Source organism: Besnoitia besnoiti, assembly GCF_002563875.1.
Source record: "Besnoitia besnoiti strain Bb-Ger1 chromosome Unknown contig00007, whole genome shotgun sequence".
Taxonomy (NCBI): Eukaryota; Apicomplexa; class Conoidasida; order Eucoccidiorida; family Sarcocystidae; genus Besnoitia; species Besnoitia besnoiti.
The window spans coordinates 2,134,882-2,157,634 of NW_021703915.1; the positions used below are offsets into that span (position 1 = coordinate 2,134,882).

Sequence of the window (22,753 nt, forward strand, 5' to 3'; positions counted from 1 at the left end):
GCTCTCTGGGGAGATGTTCGGGTGCCAATCGCCGAGCGCGTCGTCACGGGCCGCGTCGGCGTCGTCTCCCTCGCCGGCTTCCGGCGAAACCCCCTGGGGCAGCGCTCGTCGCCGGGAGCCCTGTGCGTCGCCGAAGTTGCCTTCTTTGTCTCCTGAGCCGCGCCCGTTCAAGGATGGCGACGACCTCGAGACGTCAGACGACGCGACACTCGCTGCGACGTCTCCGAGAGCGGCGGCGAGAGAAGGAAAGAAGGATGGCAAGAAATCCCGAGCGTCGCCCGCTTCACCGCCTCCGGCGCCTTCAGTGGCCGTACAAGAGAAAAGGAGGGGGGCGAAGAAGAGCGCCAGCGTCGCGAGCGGCAAGCGACAGGCAGACAGTTGCGCCGAGCGCGCGCCAGCGTCCCTTGGAGAGAATGGAGAAGAGAAACAGAAACAGGCGCCTCTCTCAGCGTGTCCCTGCTGCAGCGAGGCGCGCGGGTCCTCCACAGCGGGCATCTCCTCTGCGTCTGTGTCTCAAGACTCTGCTTCGCCTTCGCTTTCTCTCGCACTCATCGACGCCTCTCTAGACGAAGGGCTGCGCCTTCAGGCCATGAGACGGCAGTCGCTGTCGCCGACGACAGCCAGGCTGCTGCGAAGAGGCGAGAGAGCGGAGCTGAATCTCCGCGCGTTCCACGTCATCACGACCCCCACGGGGCTTCTCCCGTGGACTGGAGGGGATGAACATGAGGAAGACAGGTTTCGAGGCCCAGAAGAGAGCTCTGTGCGCCAAGAGGAGGGCAGCAAGCGTCGAGGAGGGAAGCGAGCCAAAGGCGAAGATGCGGGGGCAGACCCTGACGAAGGAGCGCAACGCAGGAAGGCCGAGACGGCAACCTCAGGAGAAGACACACGAAGCAGCCGACTCGGCGACGAAGAGAGCCAGGAAGACGTGAAAGGGGGACGGACGCAAGGCTGCAGCCGAAACGACAGCACGTGCGAGGAGCTTGAGACGCAGGACGCCTTGGAGAGGGCAAGCGGCGAACTGACAACGCCGCAGGAAGCTGAAACCGTCCCTTCTGCCAAAGGCGAGGGGCCTGGTTCAGGCGCAGGTCCCCACAGCGCCTCAGGGACACAAGCGACGCGAGAAGGGAGCTGTGCTGAACAAGACGCAGCCCGCTTGCAGGTCGCGACCGGAGATGAGCAAGACGTTGGCAAGGAGCGTACTGGAAACGGCGTAGAGCAGGCTCCGTCCTCGTTCCCTAGCTCTCCTCTCCCATCTTCTCTTTCTTCGTCGCCTTCACCTGCTTCTCCGCCTGCCTCGCCATGTTTGTGTTCCAGTGCAGCTCCGGACACGATGGAAGAAATTAGCTTCTCGCTTGAGGCGCTGTGGCAATCGTTCGAGGACGCGAGTGTATACGGTCTCGAGATCCCGTTCCTGGATGCACACGACAACCTCTCCTACGTCGTTTACATTCCCTATATCTCCGCGCTGCATCTGTACCCCGCCGCGTCTCCGCCTTCGCCCTCGCTGACTCCTCTGCTGCCTGAGGCTCAAGTGCCGCCTCTGCCTCCCGCAGCTGTCTCCGAGCAGGGGACACCTGTCTCCTCGCGCGGCTGGAGCCGGACGCAGGTCCAGGGCGAGCCCGCGGCGGCTGCGTCGGGAGCAGGAGGGGCGAAGGGTTCCGACAGCCGGAAGGAGCGGAAAACGGGCGCGGAGGACGCAAGGAAGAATGAAGCAAAGAAGAAGGAGAGCGATCCTTTGCCTCTGAGTCTTCCCGTCGAAGTGCGGCGAACAGCCCCTGCTGGCGCACCGCGCCCTGCGACCGCCCCGAGCTTCAAGTATATGGAGGTTCGACTTCTCTACCAGCGCCGGCCTCTGTACCAGCAAATCGAGAGACTGCTGCAAGGTGAAGAGGTCATGCAGAGCCAGTTGCTCAATCTCCTCGTCGCCCAGTCGCATGAGCTCAACCAGGACATTTCATGGTAAGAAAGAATCTTCAATTATTCGGAACGAGCTAGATATTTCCGTTTTGTGATGGTCGTTCTGTTTTTGATCCTTCCGAGCTTTCCTGAGCAGCATTCAGCAGCGCCACCGGTGTAGCCCCCCGCATCGCGGATTACGTCAGCGGTGTGCGTTGGCAGTGCGCTCGTGACTTTCCCGGGTCCCCGCCTGTTTTTTTTTGCAGGCTGTGCATCTACTGGCAAGCGGTCCAGCGGGACTTCAGCATGACGCCGGCTCCCTCGTACTTGGTGTATTACCGCCTGCGCGCGACGCGGGAGCACCGAGGTGAGCGGTTCACGTTGCGTCGCTTCGCCACGGTCCCCTCGCGGCTGGACCTCCCGTTTCTGATAAAGAATCACGCGCCTCTGCGTGCGTCGTCGTTTGCCGGCGAAGACGAAACGGTGCAGAAGTCCCCGCTGGCCTCGTCCGTTCGAGAGATCGCCGAGCAGCGGGTGAAACTCGCGGGCAAGGCGGCCTCTGTGGAGCGCGTATCCTGCGAAGACGAAGAGGCCTCGAGCCGGGTCGACCCGGCTCGAGGCCCGCGGGAAGGAGACCGCGACGAGGCGAATGGCGAGCGCCGAGAGCGAGAGGAGCGAGAAGAGGTGGATCGCGCAGAGCGGGCTGCAACCGAGTTCACAAACAAGATGGAAAACGAAGTCGCGAAAGTGACTGAGTGGCTCCGCGAGCTGAGACTTAACCACCCAGACTTCGAGCACATCAAGGCGAGAGGCCTCGGCAAGCTCCCGCCACCCTCCAGAGGCCCCGGAGCGTGACGTGACGCCAAGGAAAGACGAAGAAAAAGTGCAAGAAAAAAATGCATACGCAACACGCAGACAGATGCGCGCGTGGAGACCGTGGCGGGGATTGAAGGGGGGGAAGCGGCAGTGAGCGCGGAGACGGGCGTGACGACGCTCACAACAAACAGCCGGCACTGCGACACGCTACAGGCGAAATTCGAAGAGCAGCGGCAGAGTGAAGCATGGCTGCAGCAAATGGAGCCGACGGGAGTCTCGCGACGAGCCCCCAGGGAGGCAGGAAGTCAAAGGCGGGAAGGTCAACGGGCGCGAGAGAGCCTCGCCTCAGGGGACGGAGTGGGACGGTCTCGCGAGCTCTCCAGCGGGGTCAGGGGCTTGCCGTCCATGGCCTTGCAGATGGTAGCCTAAAGCAAGTCATGTCTACCAAGAGGCCATGCTTCGGCTGAGACTCGCTGCGCTCCAGTCTGCAAGGATCAGAAGCGAGGAAACCTGCTGGCTGGTCGCGAGGCGCGGTGCGGATCGTTTTTGTGTGTGTATCTGTCTGGATTTCTGACTGTGTCCGCACTACGCGTCTGTGTGCTCTATGACCGGCGAGGAAAGCGCTGCAGAGTTGAGAATCGTCATTGCGCAACTTGAAGCATTTACGCCGGTGGCGCACGGGCTGTCTACTTGGCTGGAGGGGGGGGGGGGGGGGCTGGGGAAGGCAGGGGCCAGAGCATCGCAGGTCGTCGCTCTCGGAGCCTCTTCGCCTTTTGGAGGGGACGAAGGAACCCTGCGCGGAGAGGAGCAAGAAGTTGCAGAGGACTCGAACTGGCGAATTCATCAGGGCGCGCAGCTGGACTCGAGTGCGTCCCGCTGGATGGGCGCGCGCGGCGTCTTAGCGGAAACAAAATACCTCGCGACGGCGGCGGGGAAAGGAACGGTTTCACAATGAGGAAAGGGGAGTTGAATCGCTGGCCTCGGTTTGATGTCTGATGCTAGGAAGCGCATTCAGGGTCGGACTACCGTTTCATCAACTTCGTGAGACGTGCAGAGACTTCCGCAGTGCCTTCTTGCAGCCCGTTTCGTGGGATGGTCTGGCGACGAGAGCGGCTTCCCACGGTGTTTTCAGAGTCGCTTTTTTCCACGACCCGCTTGGCCCTTTGAACCAGGTGTACCTTTGGTCTTTGCGGTTTGCACCCCGCCTCAACTCAGACCTCAAACTTCGCGAATGTGTGTGTCGTTTTCTCAGTCTCTGTCTCTCTGTCCCGCGTTACCGTCTCTCTGTTCGCTGTCTTACGTGATCGCATCAGCCGCGCATACTTCTGCTGCTCGCTTCCTTCCCTTCTTCGCTCCACATATAGAGATTCCGACAGGCTGAGCCCGTCGCAGCTCCACAGAGCAAGACGCGGCGAGACAGTTCTTAGAGCGCAAGTGAGGCCCATTTTGCAAAGATATCTGCAAGCCCAGCTGCACACACGCTCTGCGTGCGTCTACTCGCACGCGAACGCGCGTCATTGCGAATACAAAGATACCTGCGTATTCCGACGCCTATTTGCACCTGAGGACTCTACGCGATTTAAGTGACCGTGTTATACCAGAGAGATACGCCAAACGCGCATCCATGTCAACGTTCATCGCATCCGGGAGTGGTTACGAGTGTGCGACTCAGGTGGACGCGCCGGAACCTGGCTCCAGTCGTTCGAGGTGCGTTGATTCTTTCCTGCGTGGCAATCTGAAGGCTTGAGAGGCTGCTGCGGTCACGTGTCTGGCAGAACTGAGGCGCTTCGCAATTTAGACTCGAGAGTACGTCATCGCAGCGTAGGTCTACGCTGCCGCGTCCCGGCGCGCGAAGCTGCGGACTTCTAACGGCACAGCAGATGGCCGGCGCCGCGCAAGCAAAGACAAGAGCTACTCGAGGAAGCCAGTCCAACACAGACGTCAAGCACGAGGCAGAAGCTTCAGTGCAGAGCGTGCAGCCAATACAGACAGACAGGGGGACGATACAGGTGCACGGATACAGATTCGCCTCGATATTCATACAGATGCGTTGCTCACCACACACCTGCTCAATGAGATGAGTTAGAAGAGAGTTTGCATCTCTCTTCACCACCAACGCACAACGCGCGCCGCACTCGACAAGACAAGAGAGCGTCGCGGCGGAGAGAGCGAGAGAGGGAGAGAGAAAGGGCGCAGCTCAGATGTTGCACGTTTTGAAGAAGTTGAAGCCGTCGCATGCGGTCGAAATCACAACGCCGTGGATCTGCGGATGGAATTTGATTTCAGAGATGTGCTCCTGTCCCAAGTGAAGGAACATGAGCTGCTCGGGCATCGTGTTCTCGTCTTCTGCAAAACACACACGGTGAACCGAAGAAGAGGTTAAATACCTTACCACAGGGCCACCTAAGTCACGCGGCACGATTGTTCGCGAGGCCTCAGACTGAATCCCTGCATTTAGAAAAAAAGTGCCTGCGCGTCCCGCCTTCTGCTCGCGCGACTCGGTGCAGTCGGCTACCGACACAAAAGGCCACAGTGGAGACGCCCCACATGGTACTTCGTGTGGCGGCTGTCTGCCGTCTACTATGTCTCTGTAGACACAGACTACGCCCACCAGGTTCCACCCACGCGCGGGCCGAAAAAGGTCTGTCTGTCCTCCTGCGACATCTAGCTACTCGGCTTTCTCCGCGCCTCCCTGTAGGCGAAGGTTGCTCGCGGAGACCCTGGCGCGCGCGAACGCTGCTCCCTTCGCCGATGTCTCTCTCCGACTGTGACCCGCCTATCTACGTGGGACAAGCCCCCCCCGCCCTCGCCCGCCCCCCCCCCCCCCCTGGGAGGCTCAGGTTCGGCCGACCTTTGTCGTTCTTCGCGGCGCCTGTGGAGGCCCTCTCGCGCTCCACCGCGTCTTCGTCGACTTCAACCGACATGTCCCACAGCGCCACGCTGTCGTCGAGAGCGGACGTCGCAAACGTCGCCTCGTCGGTGGGGTGCCAGTCCACAGACTGAAAAAAGGAAATGTCCCACACGCCGAAATCACAGCCTCCGGCAGAGTAGCCGCGCCAGCGCAAAGACAGCCAAATACGTACTTTTACATATACATATATACACATATATATATATATATATATACGTATCTATGAATGCATGCTCGAATGTGCGAACCACGACCTCAGGTTCGTGCAGGGAGCTCGCAGCCGAGGAGACTGGTGACCAGCAGACAGCTCGCAAGCACTGGAAAGACCGAATGACGAAGACGCCACTCCACCTGGCACAAAGAACACGGCCGCTCCAGATACAGTGAACGCCGCCACAGAGCAGGGCTGGATACACAAATACGTGTAGCCGCACACACACACATACTATACATACATATTTATATATATTGGTCTGACTGCCTAGCTGAAGTGCGCTCGGTTTTCCCAATTAACTCGGATTTCCCTGCGCGAGTACGCGCACGTCTGCCTTACGGTGATCGGCTTCTTGTGCCAGTGCATGACGACGAGAGGCACCTCGCCGTAGCGCTCGTCCCAGACCTTGACGCAGCCATCTTCGTCTCCTGCACCACACAGACACTCAACCAGCCCCCACGTCACTCGTCCACGTGCCGACCGCAACAGGCAGACAAACGCTGTACTGATCTGCCCCGCCAAACAACGGACTACGTGCGAATGCCATAGTTCTCATACATAACGCTGTGTATATAAATACCTATATATATACATACTTATATATATATGTACATATATGTATGTATACGTATGTGTATGTAAGTGTATGTATGTACGTATGTATGTACGTATGTACGTATGTATGTATGTATGTATGTATGTATGTATGAATATGCATGGTATTCGTGGGGGCGCCGCCGGCACTGTGCCTTTAGCGGCGGGATGGGCGACGCTCGGGATGCGCACCACTGCACACGTGGTTCCTGCCTTCGCAATTCTCGAGTCTGTGTGTGCGGAGGTCAGTTCTGCTTTCTGACAATGGCTGAGGACGTGTGTATCGTCCCGCGGACGCACCGGAAAGGAGGAGGTCGTGGTGCACTGGCGACCACCGGAGGGCGTTGACGTCGCTGTTGTGGGCATGCACGAGCGCCAGCGAAGGCGCGGAGGCGCTGCTGCGAGTGTCGTACATGCTGATGTTGCAGACGCAGACAACGCAAGAGCGAGACTGGGATCGCAGGGTAAAGAGTATCCAACCTCCGCCGCCCACACAGCGCGAGCACCGCGAACGCCTCGGGGTGCTGAGAAACATCTTCCGGTAAGGTTAACCAACACAACGCGCAGCACGCAGAGACAGGCAGAGACACACACATGCGTGCGCAGATTCTACACTCAGGCACACACAAGCAGCGCCAGCGCACACAGACAACAGCAGACATGCATGTATCTATAGTTATCTATATCTATCTGTCTAACTATCTATATCCTTATCTAGAGCAGTCTACATCTATATCGATATCTACCTATATCTATCTATAAACGTATTACAATGATATTTGTCGTCGCACCGAATTCCTCCGTCGTTGGAAGCTGTCGCGAAGACGTCACCGGCGCCACTCCCTCCAATTTTCCACTGAGTTTCCTCCACGGTCGCGCCGTCAGACACGCCGGCAAACCGCGCAGCCGGCATTTTCTTGCTCTTCTTGTTCGCCGGATTGATGATTCGCGAGACACCCCAGCCGCCCTCCTGCGGCTCCCACAGACACACGCTGCCCTCGACGTCGCCTGTCAACAGCTTGCCAGTCTGAGAACGAAGCACAAAAAGCGGCAAATGAACCGAGGATGTCGCCGCCGAAAGGTGCATACAGAGAGGCCTCAAACGAGGGGGCTCCAGTGGCCTCGATGACAGAAGAGGAGAAGCCGAAGACGTCAGGAACGCAGACGCGGAACGAATGACTGAGGCGAAGCACACGCGAGGACAGAGATGTGAGCCTGCGAGCGAGTCCGCGAAGATAGGCGCAGCACCATAAGAAAGAGCTCGACACGACTCAACGAAACGGCGCGCGCTGCCGCGACACCAGACAGAGCCCCTGGGAGGAGAGACGCGCGGTCCGGGAGGCCTGCTGGCGCCAGCAATGAAGCGGCGGAAGGCCGCGACCGCCAGAGCGACGCAGAGACAGACACACCCGACACAGCGCGTGCGCAGTCGGCCGCGACCGGAGTTCGCTGCGGCGAGGCGAAACAGACACCAGCTGGTCTACGCGGATCCGAGCTGAAGGAACGAAGCTGCAGCATCGCGCGGAAAGCCGACGGTCACTCACGTGCACAGGGTTCCAGTCGACCGCGTATCCCTCGACGCCGCTGCCCTTGTACGTGAACTTTGGAGGCTGGTGCGGCGTCGGCGGGGGGCCTGCGGGCAACGCATGCACCTCAGTCTGCAGTGCAAGATCGCCCACGGCGGACGGAAAACCAACTCGTTAGGGCAAACAGCCCGAGCAGCGGCGGAGACTGACACCCGCAGGGGTACATCGGAGACGCGCACTGAGTGCGCCTGCGCGCCTAGCGTGCCGCGAAGGCAGCAGCCCAGGCGCGCAGTGAACGACACACACAGTCGGAGCGAACAAGACCGCCGCGAGACAAACCTAGGGAAGTGACGAAGTGCTGAAACGCCTGAAGCGTCGGCTGTTTTCTCACCCGCAGCGCCGGGGTCGTCGAGACGCTTAATCTGCTTGTCAATGTCCCACACGTTCACTTCGCCCAGGTCTGACCAGGTCGCCACGAGGCGGTTCATCTGAGGAGAAGAGGTGCAGAAGGTTCCCACGTGCACGCAGGACACGCCTCTGACTTGCAACCGAGGAACAAACTGCCGCACACGCAGCGGCGCTGCAGAGATGTATATATGGATACATAGCGTTTTTTGTTCCTGCTTCGCGCGGGAACAGAATGAGAGGACATGCAAAGAGCTTATGACGACGTTTCGGCGAACAGATGCACATACAAGCCGCGATGTCTGCCGTCACACCAAGTGCTGCATGAAGCCGCTCTAGCGCCGCGTGAGCCCGCCGCGCGACGCCCGTCCGCTCCACCTGCCACCGTTGTTACGCCCCAGCGTCCACGTATGTTAGCACGCATGCGCATAATAGCTCCGTCTTGCCGCACGCAAACGCAGGCTGCCTCCTCGGATCTCTCACCTGAGGGCAGCACCTGACGCGGTTGACCGTGCCTCTATGCGCGATGATGCGGAAGTCCAGCTTGGGGTCCTCGTCTGACCCCTCATCATCGCTCTGCATCAAACACGCCAGCCGCGCGAAGACCAGATGAAGAAAGAGCCCCGGCCTCCCGGGAAGCCCGATGCAGAAGGAAAAAAACTCGACAACGCACCACGTCCACAGTAAGCAGACGGCTCCTCGGCATCCATTTCTGCCACGCAGCGCTGCGCTCGACTTCCTCCATTGCCTGCAGGCCTTTCACGCGTCGCCCTGAGCCCTAAACCCGCTCCACGCTCGCGTGAGACTCGTCCGCAGCTCTCCAAACGGACTCGATGCACCGCTCGAGCCACGAGCCGCACACACATCTACATACACATATATCTGTATATATACATATACATGTGTATGTATATGTCTATCGTTTGCTTGCTTCGCGAGGCAGTTAAGATGAGACCGGATTCGCCGCGGTTCACAGAGAAGGGGGGACCTACTTCGTCGTCGCTGTCGTCGTTGTCGCTGTCTTTGGCGTCTTTGTTCGTCTTATGCAAGTCGCTCCACTTCATGATGAACAGCCGGTTGCCGCTGGCCGTCTCTGCCTGTGTCCCGCCTACTACGTACGCGGTGTACGGCGGCTTTGTGCGCAGCTGCAAAAAAAGAGAAATTCAAACCGCAAAACGGACGGAAACGATACACCTGTCGCAACTAGGCTCGAAGGGGAACGTGGAACCGCGACACAACGAGGCACCCAGACGCCGTGAACAACCGAAATCTACCGCAAATGTGTGAATGCAGCGAAGCAGATAATGTATATATACACATATACTTATATGTAGATAGACAGCTGAGACAGACACTAACGGACTGGTAAGTAGGGAGTCAACGCCCTGAATCAGAGGAACTCTCGTAGAAGGCAGAGCGACAGCAGTGCCTCCAGTAGCAGAGACATCACACCGCTGAAAGGCCCATCCCTTCGCGGCCGTGGTCCGTCACCCACGGAGCAAACCCCCAAAGCACTAAATCCGCACAGAAGACGAATGCGTGAGGCACCAGAAGCCGGCGACGCAGACAGAAACCTAGACACAAGCGCTACGCTGTGTGTCTCATCAGGTTTCTTGCCGAGCGGTTAACCGCCAGGACGAACTCTCAGTCTTCCTTCTTCCCCCGAACGCTTTGCTCCCCCCCTTCCCCCCTGCGAGCTTCACGTCTTCTGTGAGAGGCCGTACCGCTGCATGCGGATCGCGGATGATGTCGAAGGACAGACAGGACCACTCCATGGTGGCGCGATGCAGCATCTCGTAGGCGGAAGGATCAAAGTCGAGCTCTTCATCTGCACGACGACGGCAAGAACGCAAACACGAGGCCGTTTTAAACGCCGAAAAAGGATCCTCGCTGCGCGTCCGCTGCCCTTCTCGCATCCCCCGACTGCAGCCGCAACCCATTCGTGTCGGCTACGGATACTCCTACGCCAGCAGACGTCGCTTCCTCGCATGCAGCGCGCGCACATACAGCAACGTGCGCCTCGAGACGCCGCAGCGCTGAGACACACGTGTGTCGGCATACCCGCATGCAGCTCCAAGGATACCTCCAAAAAAAACTTGCAAGAGACAAGAGACGGCGTGCAAGACGTGGGGAGAGAGAAGGCGAATCGCGTGGACGCCAGTGAGCCCAGAACGTGAAGAAGAAACATCGAGAGAAAGCTCCTCACCTTCTGCGAGGCTGTCGACGCCTGGTCGCCAAGCGCGCGTGACGACCTGCAGCAGCGAGTCGCGAGAGAGAGAGAAAAAAGCAGGCTGGCGATAAAACGCAACGATGCAGCCTCCGAGCCACGTGCAGGCAGGAACGGCGCCCCGCCCAGCACGAAACGGACGAGAGGAAGACTCGGAGGAACGAAACGACGGCGAGAACAAAAAAGACACAACCGCGGGTGAGCATGACCGGGTGCCATCGAAGACGACTAGCTCGCAGAAGCGACGCTCGGAGTCACCACGGCGCATACGCATCGTTCCTTTGCAGTTGTGTCCATCTGCATCAGGACCATGTCTCTATCCGAATAATCAGGAGACTCCAAGGAGCGGAAACGATTTAAGTCGACCCGAGCAGGCGACGCGCCCTATGAGCGAGGAAGTTCTGCGGAGAAAGGATTCGACTGCGGCTCTCGCGTGCTCACTTCCAGCTCATCCTTTTCCTTTTCTCCGTCGTTGTCTTCTTCTTCCTCGTCGCTCTCCGATGTTGCGGCGTCGTTCATCTCAGCCGCGAGAGCTTCCTCTTCATCAAACTCGTCGCCGTAGGGATCCTCGAACTCGAGTTCTTCTTCTTCCTTCGCGTCGGCACGCGTCTCACCCTCCTTGATCTTCCGCTTCCGCTCTCTCTCCGCAGGCTGCCCAGCGGGCGAGGCGGCCAGGTCGAGCTCGATGTCTTCTCCCTCCACGGCGCGGTCGCGCTGCGCAAATAGAACCCGAATCAGCCAAGGCAGTCGCAGGAAGAAAGACAGAAGAGACTCAAAGACACTGAAGGGGCTGCTGATGAGAGGCAGAAGGACACACGCGTATCCAGAGAGCGTATTTGTCACTATGTATATATAAATGTGACTTTCTGTGGAGAGGTGCTGAGAAAAGAGAGATCCGATCCAGCAACACCACGGCGAATCGCGTGCACGGTCGCCATGTAGGATGAATGAGATGCAGCTAGAGGTGTTAGATTTCAGTATCACGGTAACCACGTTTGCGTGGAAGCTGGATGCATTATAACTGTTGCTTTAGGATACGCATAGAACCAAGCCGGTGGAAGAATATACGATAGCTAATCTACCATATAGGAAATATGTCGCTTGTGGAATACCACTACCAACAAAAATAAAGATGTTGCACAAATACGCAAATGTATTTATGTTCAGCCCAAAAACGCATGATCGCGCTCGTCCAGACACACGCGGGGAGATCTCCTTCAGCCTGTGTCAAGGGCAACCTACCGGGAGAGGGCGATAAACGGAAGGATAACCCAATCCTGTGCTTTCTTTCGCGTGCTTACCTTTTCGTCGGTGGTGCGTTTGCCCATGGTCTTGGAAAGAATGAGAGAGCTAAAAGCGAGCAAGACCAGAGGCTAGAGCTCCACACAAAGGCGATGGAAGACGGGGCAGATGCGAAGATGAAGGGAACGGCAAGCCGGACTGGAACACGCGGTGCGAGACGAGGTTCGATGGCTTCTGCTGCTACAGCCCCCGTAGACCCGAGCGGGGAACCACGGCGAGAAAACGAACAAGAAGAGGGAGGCAGCAAAGGAAAAGAAGGGGAAGGGAACAGAAAAGGAAGAAAGGGACAAGAAGGAGACCAACAAAAAAGGAGACACCCGTAGGAACGCGTTTCGGGCCCCACAAAAGATGCGCGGCCAGAAAGCGCGATTCACAGGTGACGAAGACTTCTCTCTTCTCCTTCGCTCAGCGGAGCTCCTGGAAGAAGACTGCAGAAAAGTGAAGACTTGGATACTCAGAGAGAGCACCTACTTTTCCTTTTTTCTGGCCTTCTCTGTTTCCAGGCGCTCCTCGCACGCCGCCTGCGACTACCTTCTTTACGCACACGGCGAAAACGCGCGCTGCATGCACAGCGTTGCGGGAAAAGCGAACACGCAGAAAATGGGTTTGCCTTCCGTCCTACGGGGGATTTTGCCAGTAAACATCCACACCACACCAACTGGTCACTTCTTTATTTCTTTCACTTTCTACGACAGGCGGAACTGCCCTAACTGGCAAGTCACGGCAGACCGCCAGGTGCCGAAGCTAGGTAATATGCCTAAGCAAGTCCTCTTTCGCGAAACAGTTAAAGGCGAATTTCCGTCTTGCATAAATTGCCGAGAGAGTGCATGCCGCGCAGACGCTGGGAGTTTTGTTCATAAAGCCCAAGTTATAAAACGGCACGCGTATACAGGGGGAAGACGAAGAGCGGAGAGCCGAAGGAGCTCGGGGAAGAGCTAGAGGGAACGGACCAAGCTCACGTCTGCAGACTGAAGTCGCGTACGAATGCCAGTTTTAGATCTACCCGTATCACACCTATCTCTCTCTACAACTAGGTTTGACGGGCTTGCAGCTCAGCCACCCCCTTTTGCACGTCTGCATGAAGGCGAACATTCTTTAATCCGCAAAGGACTCGGCGCCTTGCGGTGAAAGTACCGCATTTTCCCTACATGCCGCATCACGTCAGCTCAAACTGCGTTCTCCGTCATTTGTGTCACACCGGTCTTTACCGCACTCGGACTCAGCGATCTCGTAGACCATACCAACGCATACTAGCTAGCTGGGACCAACAATCAGTATTTATGAGAAGAGTTTGTGGATTTTCAGTTTGAATATCCGAGCTCGGCGGAACCTTGGGTTAGTCTCAGTACCTTCACCGGAAATCTGCCGTCTTTCCATTTGCTTCGTTCTCTGCAGTGTGTTTCACTCCAGGGCGCGCTTGGTCCAAAGAGAACCTGGATCAATGAGAACGACTCAAAAACTTGACAGACGTTGCGTTTCGCCGTTTACAGCTTTCGGCGCTGACACCAGACCTCGTTCGTTTCCCCATACGCATTCAAAAGAGCTCAAACCTGGCGAAACAGATACAGGCCCTCCTCCCGCTGTATCCACACCGCGACGAAAGGGAAAATGGGACAGACACGCCGGCACAGGTGACTCTGAGGCCGCGAGAAACATCGCTTTGCTGGTACATGCGGGAGAGATTTTCGGAGGGCAAAACAACAGGGCGCGCGCGTGAACGATGAGGGCTTCATCCGCACACGACGCGCGCGAGCGGCAGACGCCCTGGACTATTGTTCATCACGACACTTGGAAAAGAAAATCGTCTGTTTTCGTTAAGACGCAGTCTCAGCTGCCTAAGAAAGACTACTGCGCAAAGCAGAGCGACTGCGCCGTTCTCCAGTCTGCAAACGGTCGGCGTAGGACTTCAGCCGGCGCGAAAAGCGCCTTGGGAGCCTTCCGCGATTCAGCCAGAAAGCATGCGAGTGAACTCCCACCCACAGCTTGCACACGCATCTACGCATGCACGCGCATGCAGCGACTTCTGCGTTCTGAAAGAGCCGGAATCCACGCACGCTCCTGATACCTTATCTACGAAGGACAACATCCACAAGCGACTATAGGCTCAGCTCTGCCTCGCGTACCGGTGCGGGCTCGGACCTCGCGGCGCCTCGCCGTATTCGTATGCCAAACAGGGCTTCAAAAGATCGAAACGTATATTCCCACTGGACATATTAAGCACTCTGTGCTCCCACGCAAGCGTGTGCGTCTGAGGCGCGACGGAGCCCGACTCGATCTCCGTCGCAGCTCACGCGTCGCGCCCGACCCCCGCCTTCACAAGGCAGTCGGGCCTCGACTTGCGCACTCGCATCCACACCCTACACACATATTCTTATTCGCGTCTTCCATAGTCGAAAAGGGATTGGCCAGCGGCGGAGAGGCCACTGATGTGCGCGCGTCACTGAATGTCGATCGAGTTCGGCTGAATCTCCGCGACGCCGAGGGTGTCGCCGAAGTCGAACGCCTCAAGGAAAGGCCAAACAGTTACGAAGGGCCGCTGCAGAAACTGCCCCGGGAACCTCTGCAGAAAACAAGGCAGACAACATGCGCATCGCGGCTGCGACGTCTCGAAACAGGCCGATAGAGAATGTCCCATCCCGAAGCGCTGCTTGAGACCTATGCTGAGTCGGCGGCGCCTCCGGTCTGCCGGTTTGACGCTCGCGGAAGTCTACGAGGTCAGCGCTTTACCAAAGTTGAGGATTGATCTCTTCGCTTCGTGCTGCGTGTCTGCTCGCTAGCAGTTTTCAGCGCGGCGGAGCGAAGATCCATCGAGAGACTCCCTTTGAAGGAAGAAAGCCGCACGCAAATCCGCCCTGATGAGTCTCTTTCGCTCGACACCACTCCGGCCAGAACCCAGAGGAGCGTTTGTGTTTTTTCCTCGCTTTTTCGCCTTTGATGACGGCCGCGTCGCTCACCACGGGCGACCGCAGAGGAAGCATGAAGGACGCGGTCATGTTTTTGCAGCGAAGCACTTGGATGGTGAGGTGAAGCACGGAGATCGCGACGGAGACGCGGACAATCACGATGTCGCCCCTCGCGAGCCTCCTGGACCACTTCACGCAGCCCCCCGCCTGCGCCGTGCGATACGAAACCGCGCTGAGTGGAAGGAAACACACAGACTCCAGGTGCAGTGAACAGACACCTCGCATGCGCGTCGCGCGTCGCGCCACAGAGAAACGGATTCCTGAAACGCGGCACACGCTCTCGCTGTCGCGACCTAACGCACTTTCGCAAAGAAATAATATGCCTCCTTCCTCAGGCCCGCCACTTACGATGGGTCGCTCGTGATCGTCCCGGTCACAAAGATCTTCTCGACAGGGTCGAGGTAGCAGACAATTCCTGCAAAGCGGCAGCACGGAGAGCGGCCTGCGTTTTGCGCCTCATCCGCGATCTGGGCAGTACGAGTCTGCCACGCGAGAGCGAGAGCCAATTCTTTGCAAGCGCAGGGCGCGGCCGCACTCAGCAGACTTGTTTTTGAGAGGACAAACACCCGTAGAAGGAGCATCGACTTCGAGTGCTTCTTGACGAAATTCAGGCGCCGCGACTGCGGCGCCGCCCTCCCCCTCCTGCGGGCGCTGCGGCGAGTGCACGCTGAGCCGGAAGGTCGCCCACGCACAAAGGCCTCACACACGAGGCGACGCACATCGCGAGTCTCTCCACACTGTGTCCCCCTCGACTGCGCTTCCTCCGCCCTCCGTCGCGGACGGCTGCCGCCCCCCCCGAGCATCTTTGCCTGTATGTATCATGGCGCTGAGGCGTGTTCACCGCCGACATCTTCCTCTGCGTTCCAGTCGTCGAGTTCCTTCTCCTTGTCTCAGTGCCCCGGCACGCGCGGTGGGTGAGCTGTGAGCCGTTTGCTTACGGGTGTGGGAGACGCGATCTTCGATGGCAATGCCCAAGTGGAGCCGTCCCTTGGCGGTGTGGACGACCTCCACAGCCCACATCGCCTCGTTCACCAGCCGCGGGTCGCCGACGGTCCATGCCCAGGTCGCCGAGCCCTGATTCGTGCGCTTGTTCGACGCAGTCAGCTGCGACTTGCGCGTGACCAGCACCGGAAACATGCTGCCGTCGCACTCGACGGCGAACTGGTCGTTAGCCTAGAGGCAACGACACGCAGACACGCGAGGCGACGCGTGGATGCCGCAGCCTCGCGCGAGACACTGGGGCGGACTGACGCGAAGACGGCGCGCCTCTGCAGCGCTCCAGAGCCAGCCCGCCGTCGACCTCCCCAGCGAGAAAACGCCGGAAGCCTCAAGCGCCGGCGACGCCCACAAGGACGCCAGAGACCAGGTGGGGCGTGCGGCATGGGCAGAGAGAGGAGGAAGAGAAACGCGACTCACTTCGTTGCGGAAAACAGGGACGCGGAACGCCCCGTTAGAGGGGGGGGCACGGGTCGGTACGCACAGAAAACGAATTCAGGGGCGCGAAGAACGAGAGGACCGCGTGCGAGGTGCGACTCGCGAAGCGTGTCTCTCGGAGAATTTGAGAAATCTGACGCTCAAGGCAGGCCGAGGAGCAAGGCTGAGACAGGCGAGAGAGAGCAGACAGGGTGTATTTTATCCACGAGCCGCGCAGGCCTTACCGTCCACGGGAAGACGCGGGCTTTTTTCTCAGCGTGGACGAATTTCCGAAGACAGGCGTCCAGGAGAAGAGAGTCCAGCCGCGGATCTCTGCAGGCGTTGATCTGGGTCGGTGACATCGCGTCGAATCGGATGGACTGGTAAACCGCCTGGGGGCAAAGTCCCACAAGGCGGCACACACGTCGCGAGATAGATAGAGCGACAACCAAGCGACGAGAAAAAGACAAAACAAGAGACACCCGCGAGAAGACCGGAGACGCGGAAAGGTCCTGAAGGACGAAGCCGCGACGGAGCGGCAGAAGAGGGGCGACAGCGCGGCAGCGAGAGCGACGTGCACAGGAAGGCCGGGAAAAGAGGCATCCGCCCCGGGGTCTCAGCCCTAAACCCCCCAAACCGCAACTGGAGAGCGCGTGCCGCTTTCAGCGCGCCGTTCACGCACCATGACGACTTCCTCTCTGCGATTTTTGGGATCCTCTTTTTTGTCGTGTCGCGTGTCCTCGGTGCCGTCGGCGAAGAGCCCGTTGTCTTTCTTGTCCTTCTTCGACTTGGACGTGCTTCTGCCCGCGCCCCTTGAGTGCCCAGAGTCAGACAAAGCCACGGAGGTGGGCGACAGCGGACGGGAAGACATCGGCCGCGGCGAGTCGACTGTGTAAAACCACGATGTCTGTGGGATGTCCTGCTGCGACAGCCACGCGCTCGCGCAGATGTAGATCTGCAACTCGTCGAGTTGAATGTTGTCCTGATTCAGCAGGAGCTGCAGCCCGCGGGGCCCCAGCTGCAGATGCCGCATGCCTGAGCAACGCAGTGAAGAGACTCGCGAACAGCGCCCCCGTCAGTGACGGAGATTCGCGCTTGACGCCGCGATGCAAATACCCTGAAATGCACGTGGAAGGAGCGAATCAACACTAGAGGCTACCCCGTCCCCGCCACATCTAAACGCGCTCCCTGACTCATGCAGCCCATACGCGCACAACGACAGCCGCGGGCAGGACCCATGCAACGAAGGGTTTTTCCCGCTTGGAAAGCATGGACGCGGCATCACTCGGATATCCTACCCAACTCAGAGAGTGGAGTCCCCTCGCCTGACCCCTGCAAATGACACTTCCTACGAAGTGGAGCGAAGACTCATGTATCCTGATACACGTAGATATATATATATATAAATACGTCAACGCCAAAACGTGCAGAGGGGGCTGCTGTCTCTGGGAACCGTGGCGAAACTGAGATCACACGCACGCTTGCATGGAGACAGGCACATACGCGTAGCCATACATATGCGTTCATGCAAGACGATCTACAAACACACTTGCACCCATATATATATATATATATATATATATATATATATATATATATATATATATATATATATATATATATATATATATATATATAGGGACGCGCTTGCGCTTTCGCACATGGGGAGGGAGAGATGGAGGCGTACCCGAGAAGAGCGCGTAGGCGCTGTCCGCGAGGATTCGAATGATTTCGGAAAGGAGGGGGTAGACTTTGAGAACTTCGGCAGCTCTGGCGAGCGCGACGAGAGGCCCAATGCTCATGGGGACACTGAGCGCGCGGAGGACTTCCGCCTGCAGGCGTCGCATCTCGAGTTTGTCGGCTTCCTTGTACACCGACACCATCAAAAACGGATCTCCTTGGAGAAGCTCCTGGCGATAGCTGAAGCGAAGCAGACTCCAGAATCCATGTTTGTGCTCAAGGCCGGCGCCTCTGGCGGCCACGTGGCTCATACGGCGAGCCGAGAGACATTCCACTGCTGCCCTCGCCATTCTCTTCCTCGCTGTCTCTCTCTTACACATATACATATATATAAATATCAGTATGTATGTGCATTCGAGTATGGGTATGCAAGCAGACGCAGATGCTTGTGCAGAGGCAAAAGGCTACACTCATGATTTTCGCGGCCGAGTGGACAGCCGCGTGTGTCGCGGGTGAACGAATGCAAGCTGCGAGATTCAGACAAAGGGGCGAGACGGGTGCAAGCGACACAACCGCAAAATTTCACGGAGGCGCAGGAGCCGGAGCAGGCGCGGCGCCCACGCACCGAGTAGACGGCGAACGCGCAGGCCCCTAAGCAGGTGTCTAAACGCTAAACTGGATATACTGGATATTCCAACGCCGAAATATGGAACGGAGATGCTTTTCAAGCAGACCGCGAAGAGCAGGTGTGGTATCGGAGGAACTATCGGATGCACCTAATCATTCCTCTGTGAAAAGAATGAGCCATCTGTCAGCGTCGGAAGAAAGCGGCTGACGAGAGACAATAACCAACTCACCCGTAGATATATTGAATCACAGCGCGAATGGCTGCGGGGTAAGACGTCTCGATCACGTACTTCATCATGACCTGAGACTCGTCGAGTTCTGAAAAAACATTAAAGAGAATTAACATAAAAGACCTTTCAGAGCCCCGCTTCGGCCATGAACTCGCGCGCAGTCCACGCGTACATTATGCGGGTATTCATACAGAACTCGTGAGCACGCCTGTATACATATATATACATATATATACAAGACGAGGCGACGCAGAGCCGTAGACTCCGCCGGCATGTGCGAGCGCAACTATAAATCAAAAATATGAAGAGAGTAGAGACGAGTCTGAAGAACTGACAGCGACGGCAGTTCGGACTGGCATTCCTTTGTCTGCATGTGCGGTGTCTCTCCCCCCGCCACCTCACGCCTTGAACTTCACATGCATGCCCATGTGCGTCTACGCGCACAGTCCCATGAGGCTAGCGAGGATTTCGATAGAGCCTGCGCAGCACGCCGAGACAAAGAGGCTTACGCTGGTATTTCATTCGCGTTCGCATTCTCTCTTCGATGACGGTCAGTTCACTTAACCAGATCGGCGACGAAATGCGCAGCAGCGCGCTGTGGACGGGAATCTTGTAGATCTTCGGCGGCTGCCGGAACTGAAGGCAGAAGCACGGGAAGAAACGAAAAGGACGTACAGCGTGTCAACTACGAAGGAATCACCTGGCAGGCGGCGACAGCAGAGTGAGATGTCGAGACGATGGAGGGGCTTTACGAACTGAGGACGCAGGCGAGGAAAGCCAGAGAGAGAAAGCCAGGAGAACGCGGGAAAGCAGCCCCGAGACGCGAAGGGAGAAGAGACAGGAGACCGCTAGGGACAGGCTTCGGATGAAAACCTCCAAAGCGTGAGAGGCGTACGAGGCAAACTCGAGGACGACGGAGCCATCAGACAAAAAAGGAAAAAACACAGCGACGTCCCACCTCTCGTCCTCCGCCGTCGTCGTCATCGAGGCGGTGCTTCTGGTGCGGCACCAGCCACACCATGAGATCGCAAGACCCGAAGCTCTTGTGCAATCTGTTGAGACACAGAGGCACGCAACAGAGCCGGCCTCTTCCGATGCAACGCGGCTACATCAGGTCGCCCTGGGGAGTCCCTCCCTCTCGCTGCAGCGTCACGGCTATGCCCGATGCGCGAGCCTGGCGTATAAGATTTTATGTGCTCAAGCGCCGCCCACTTCGTGACGCTGCCGTGCATCCCCGCCTCGCTTCACTCGAGCGCCGTAGTGGCCTTTTTGCTCACGAGCGGAGCGGCAGGCTTCTCGAGGCTACGCGAGCTACCTCGCTTGAAACAAAAACAAAAGATACTGAAATAACTCCTTGCGCCGAAGCCAGAGATGCAGCTGAACTTGGAGACGCGAAGAGTGTTGTTTCTGGATTCGACGGGCGAGAGTGCCTGCGCCCTCGCGTCCCACGTACTTCTGGATGTCCAAGGCAGCTTCCGTGGAAAAGACGTCTTCTGCAAACTGCATCGGCGGCTCCTCAACAATTTCCGGCTCCTCCGGCTTTTCCTCAGCGAAGGTCCGAGGCGCGATCTGTTTCTCCATGGAAAAGTAGGCATCTGCACCACCCAGACAAAAAAACTCAGAACAAGAAGGCGCCAGTCAGCTTCGAGTCCACAGGGACCTCGGTTGTCTCTGTTGCGTTCGTCGAAAGTGAACGGAGAAAGCGAGTTTTGCCAGGCATCTTCCGCGCCGGTTTGTCCAGGAGCGACTCTGCTTTGCTCGTCAGTGCGCTGTCCGTTGTCTTCCACGTGTTGCGTCCCGCCCCGCTGTTCTCCCCTCGGCCGCAAAACGCAAGCAACCTCCACGCGAGCGTTTTGCGGCCTCTCGGGCTTTCCGAAAGAGTCTGCGTCTGCAGCAGCTCTTTTCCATGCGTTTTCGGCTGTTTCCGCATACCTTCCAAAATCGCTGGGAGTGCGTCGGCTAGACACGCAGGCTTGTCCTTTGAGCCAACGGCACTGAAGAAAATCTCGTCGCCGCGTCCGTTGAAAAGCCCTGCCTCCAGCCACTTGAGAATTTTCAGTGCCGACGCTGGGCCCTGGTGTGGCTCAGACAGAAGCAGAAAGAAATGAGTACTCAAAAGAAAACCTGCCCGCAAAGAACTCGTGCTCAAACCGCGGAGACTCCTCCCATACCAAGGAAACTCGCGTACAGGGGCGTGCTTACATACACGCATCTACATACATATAACATACATACATATACATAGGAGGAAGTTTATTCTTTCCTACCGCAGCACGAGATCGGCAGTGAGGCGTGCGTTCCTGACCGGTACGGACGCCCGCGGCGGGTGAAAGTGCGGAAACTCGCAGCTGGATACTTGTGCGAATGCACGCTGGTACGCATATACAGGTGAGCGCAGAATGGGCGAGAATGCAACTCGGAGAGACGCGAATGCGCGGGGGCATGTGGGGTTTTCTGTACCTGGGTGACGCCTTTCTCATCGGTGTACTGCCATTTTTTGGGCTCATACGCGAGCAGATTCAGTCGGGTCTGTCGACCCGCCTTTGACCAGAGCGTCGGCTTCTTTGGCGACGCGTCCCTCGCGGCGACATCGGCGTCAGGCGCCGCGTCGGCATCGGAATCCTGGCTGATCGCGGCAGCGGTCGCCCGCCGAGGTCGCGCCTCGCCCAAATTCGAGGACAGGGTCACGGGCTCCAGAAGGGCCTCCATGCTGCCTCGAGCGCGCGGACGACGAGCGAGAAAAAAGAGAAGGTGCGCAGAAGAGCGATTGAAGGAGGGGGGCGTGAAGGCGATGCGATGGAAAAAAGAAAACCCAGGAAGAAGCTCAAGCAGAGACTGGCAACGACCCAGCGGCGACGTCAACGCAGAAAGAGGAACGGGCGCGAGCAGCCGATACCCGTTGACAACAAAGCGCCGCGACGCTGCAGCTGTGAGCGGATGAAGAGAGAAAAAACTCAGTGTTCAAGAGAAAGCGGAAAATGGTTGGCCTGCGATGCAGAAGGAGCTGAAGGCGCACGCTTTGCTGAGAGCTCGGAGGCTCGCAGGAAATCGTGAGTTGTACGGCCTCAGGAAAGAATTTTCAAAAATTGGAAGAAGAAAGGCACAAGTGCCCTTTTTCATCACTCAATGTAGTGCTTCTCTAGCTGTGTTTCCTTGTCAGTCCCGCACGTTCCCACCAGAATACAATGAGGAGCGACCGGCACCCTCTCCATGACATCTTCGAGAGAAGCGCACCGACTTCGGCTCGAATAGCAGAAGACAAAGGAACTGGCTAACTGCCAGCGCCGGAGACGACGCAATTCCTGAGCCCTGCTCGAGGAAGGGTGAAAAAGAAGCAAAGCTGGGGTGGCGCCCGCGTGAGCACGCGGCAATTCCCCAGAGTGCTTGAGAAGACAAGCCCGGGAACACTGCCAGCGCGAAGAGGAGACTGTCTCGAAAAGACAGCCGTCCGGCGGGTCTGTGCAGCTTCGGTGCCAATTTTCAGGAGGGATGGAACGAATCCCGCCGGTAAGTAAGTAAAGAAGAGTTCTGTCGTGAGAAAGTGCGACTGAGAAGGCAACAGCGGCGCGTACAAGACACACCGGCTACACCTAGGTCGCACAGCGCTGGCGGAACTCCGTTGCCGTTGTTGACCGGAAGAGCTCGCTGCCTGAGTCTTGCAGTCTGCAAGTTTGAGAAAACAAGACGAAAACCACACAAGACCAGATGAATTGCAGATGAGGCCCACGAAAAAATCGGGCGGCACGGTAGGACGCAACCCCTGTGTCTCGTCAGCTACACCTGCTGACGTAGACTTATCTGGGGAGTTTTCAGTGAAGAAATAGCCGTCTCCAAACCTCACTTTCGTCGCACCGAGCACATACAACCGATATGAATCTCTTCTAGAGAAGACAACCGATATGCAGCCGTCAGCCGTCTGTCAGCTGTCGCGTGCCATGCCCGCCCAGCC

General features: G+C 57.7%; 3 protein-coding genes across 3 annotated transcripts; 1 reads left to right on the forward strand and 2 right to left on the reverse strand.

Annotated features, from left to right (window-relative positions):
• Window positions 1-13: 13 nt before the first annotated feature.
• Window positions 14-2,751, forward strand: BESB_073150 (uncharacterized protein; the record flags this gene model as incomplete). The annotated part of the gene is made up of 2 exons (XM_029365688.1): window positions 14-1,959; window positions 2,163-2,751. 2 exons carry the CDS (start codon window positions 14-16, stop codon window positions 2,749-2,751), a joined length of 2,535 nt encoding a protein of 844 aa, XP_029218172.1.
• A 2,158-nt stretch (window positions 2,752-4,909) lies between these two features.
• On the reverse strand, window positions 4,910-11,917 carry BESB_073160 (WD domain, G-beta repeat-containing protein; the record flags this gene model as incomplete). Its single annotated transcript, XM_029365689.1, has 13 exons — window positions 4,910-5,058; window positions 5,564-5,711; window positions 6,177-6,265; window positions 6,732-6,847; window positions 7,223-7,458; window positions 7,976-8,064; window positions 8,349-8,445; window positions 8,846-8,938; window positions 9,355-9,507; window positions 10,087-10,190; window positions 10,569-10,614; window positions 11,031-11,303; window positions 11,891-11,917. The coding sequence occupies 13 exons, from the start codon at window positions 11,915-11,917 to the stop codon at window positions 4,910-4,912; spliced, it is 1,620 nt and encodes a 539-aa protein (XP_029218173.1).
• Window positions 11,918-14,328: 2,411 nt separating this feature from the next.
• Window positions 14,329-21,513, reverse strand: BESB_073170 (uncharacterized protein; the record flags this gene model as incomplete). The annotated part of the gene is made up of 13 exons (XM_029365690.1): window positions 14,329-14,451; window positions 14,846-15,026; window positions 15,203-15,269; window positions 15,793-16,027; window positions 16,513-16,659; window positions 16,950-17,302; window positions 17,955-18,187; window positions 18,805-18,892; window positions 19,314-19,440; window positions 19,763-19,856; window positions 20,258-20,399; window positions 20,737-20,878; window positions 21,265-21,513. The coding sequence occupies 13 exons, from the start codon at window positions 21,511-21,513 to the stop codon at window positions 14,329-14,331; spliced, it is 2,181 nt and encodes a 726-aa protein (XP_029218174.1).
• Window positions 21,514-22,753: the final 1,240 nt, after the last annotated feature.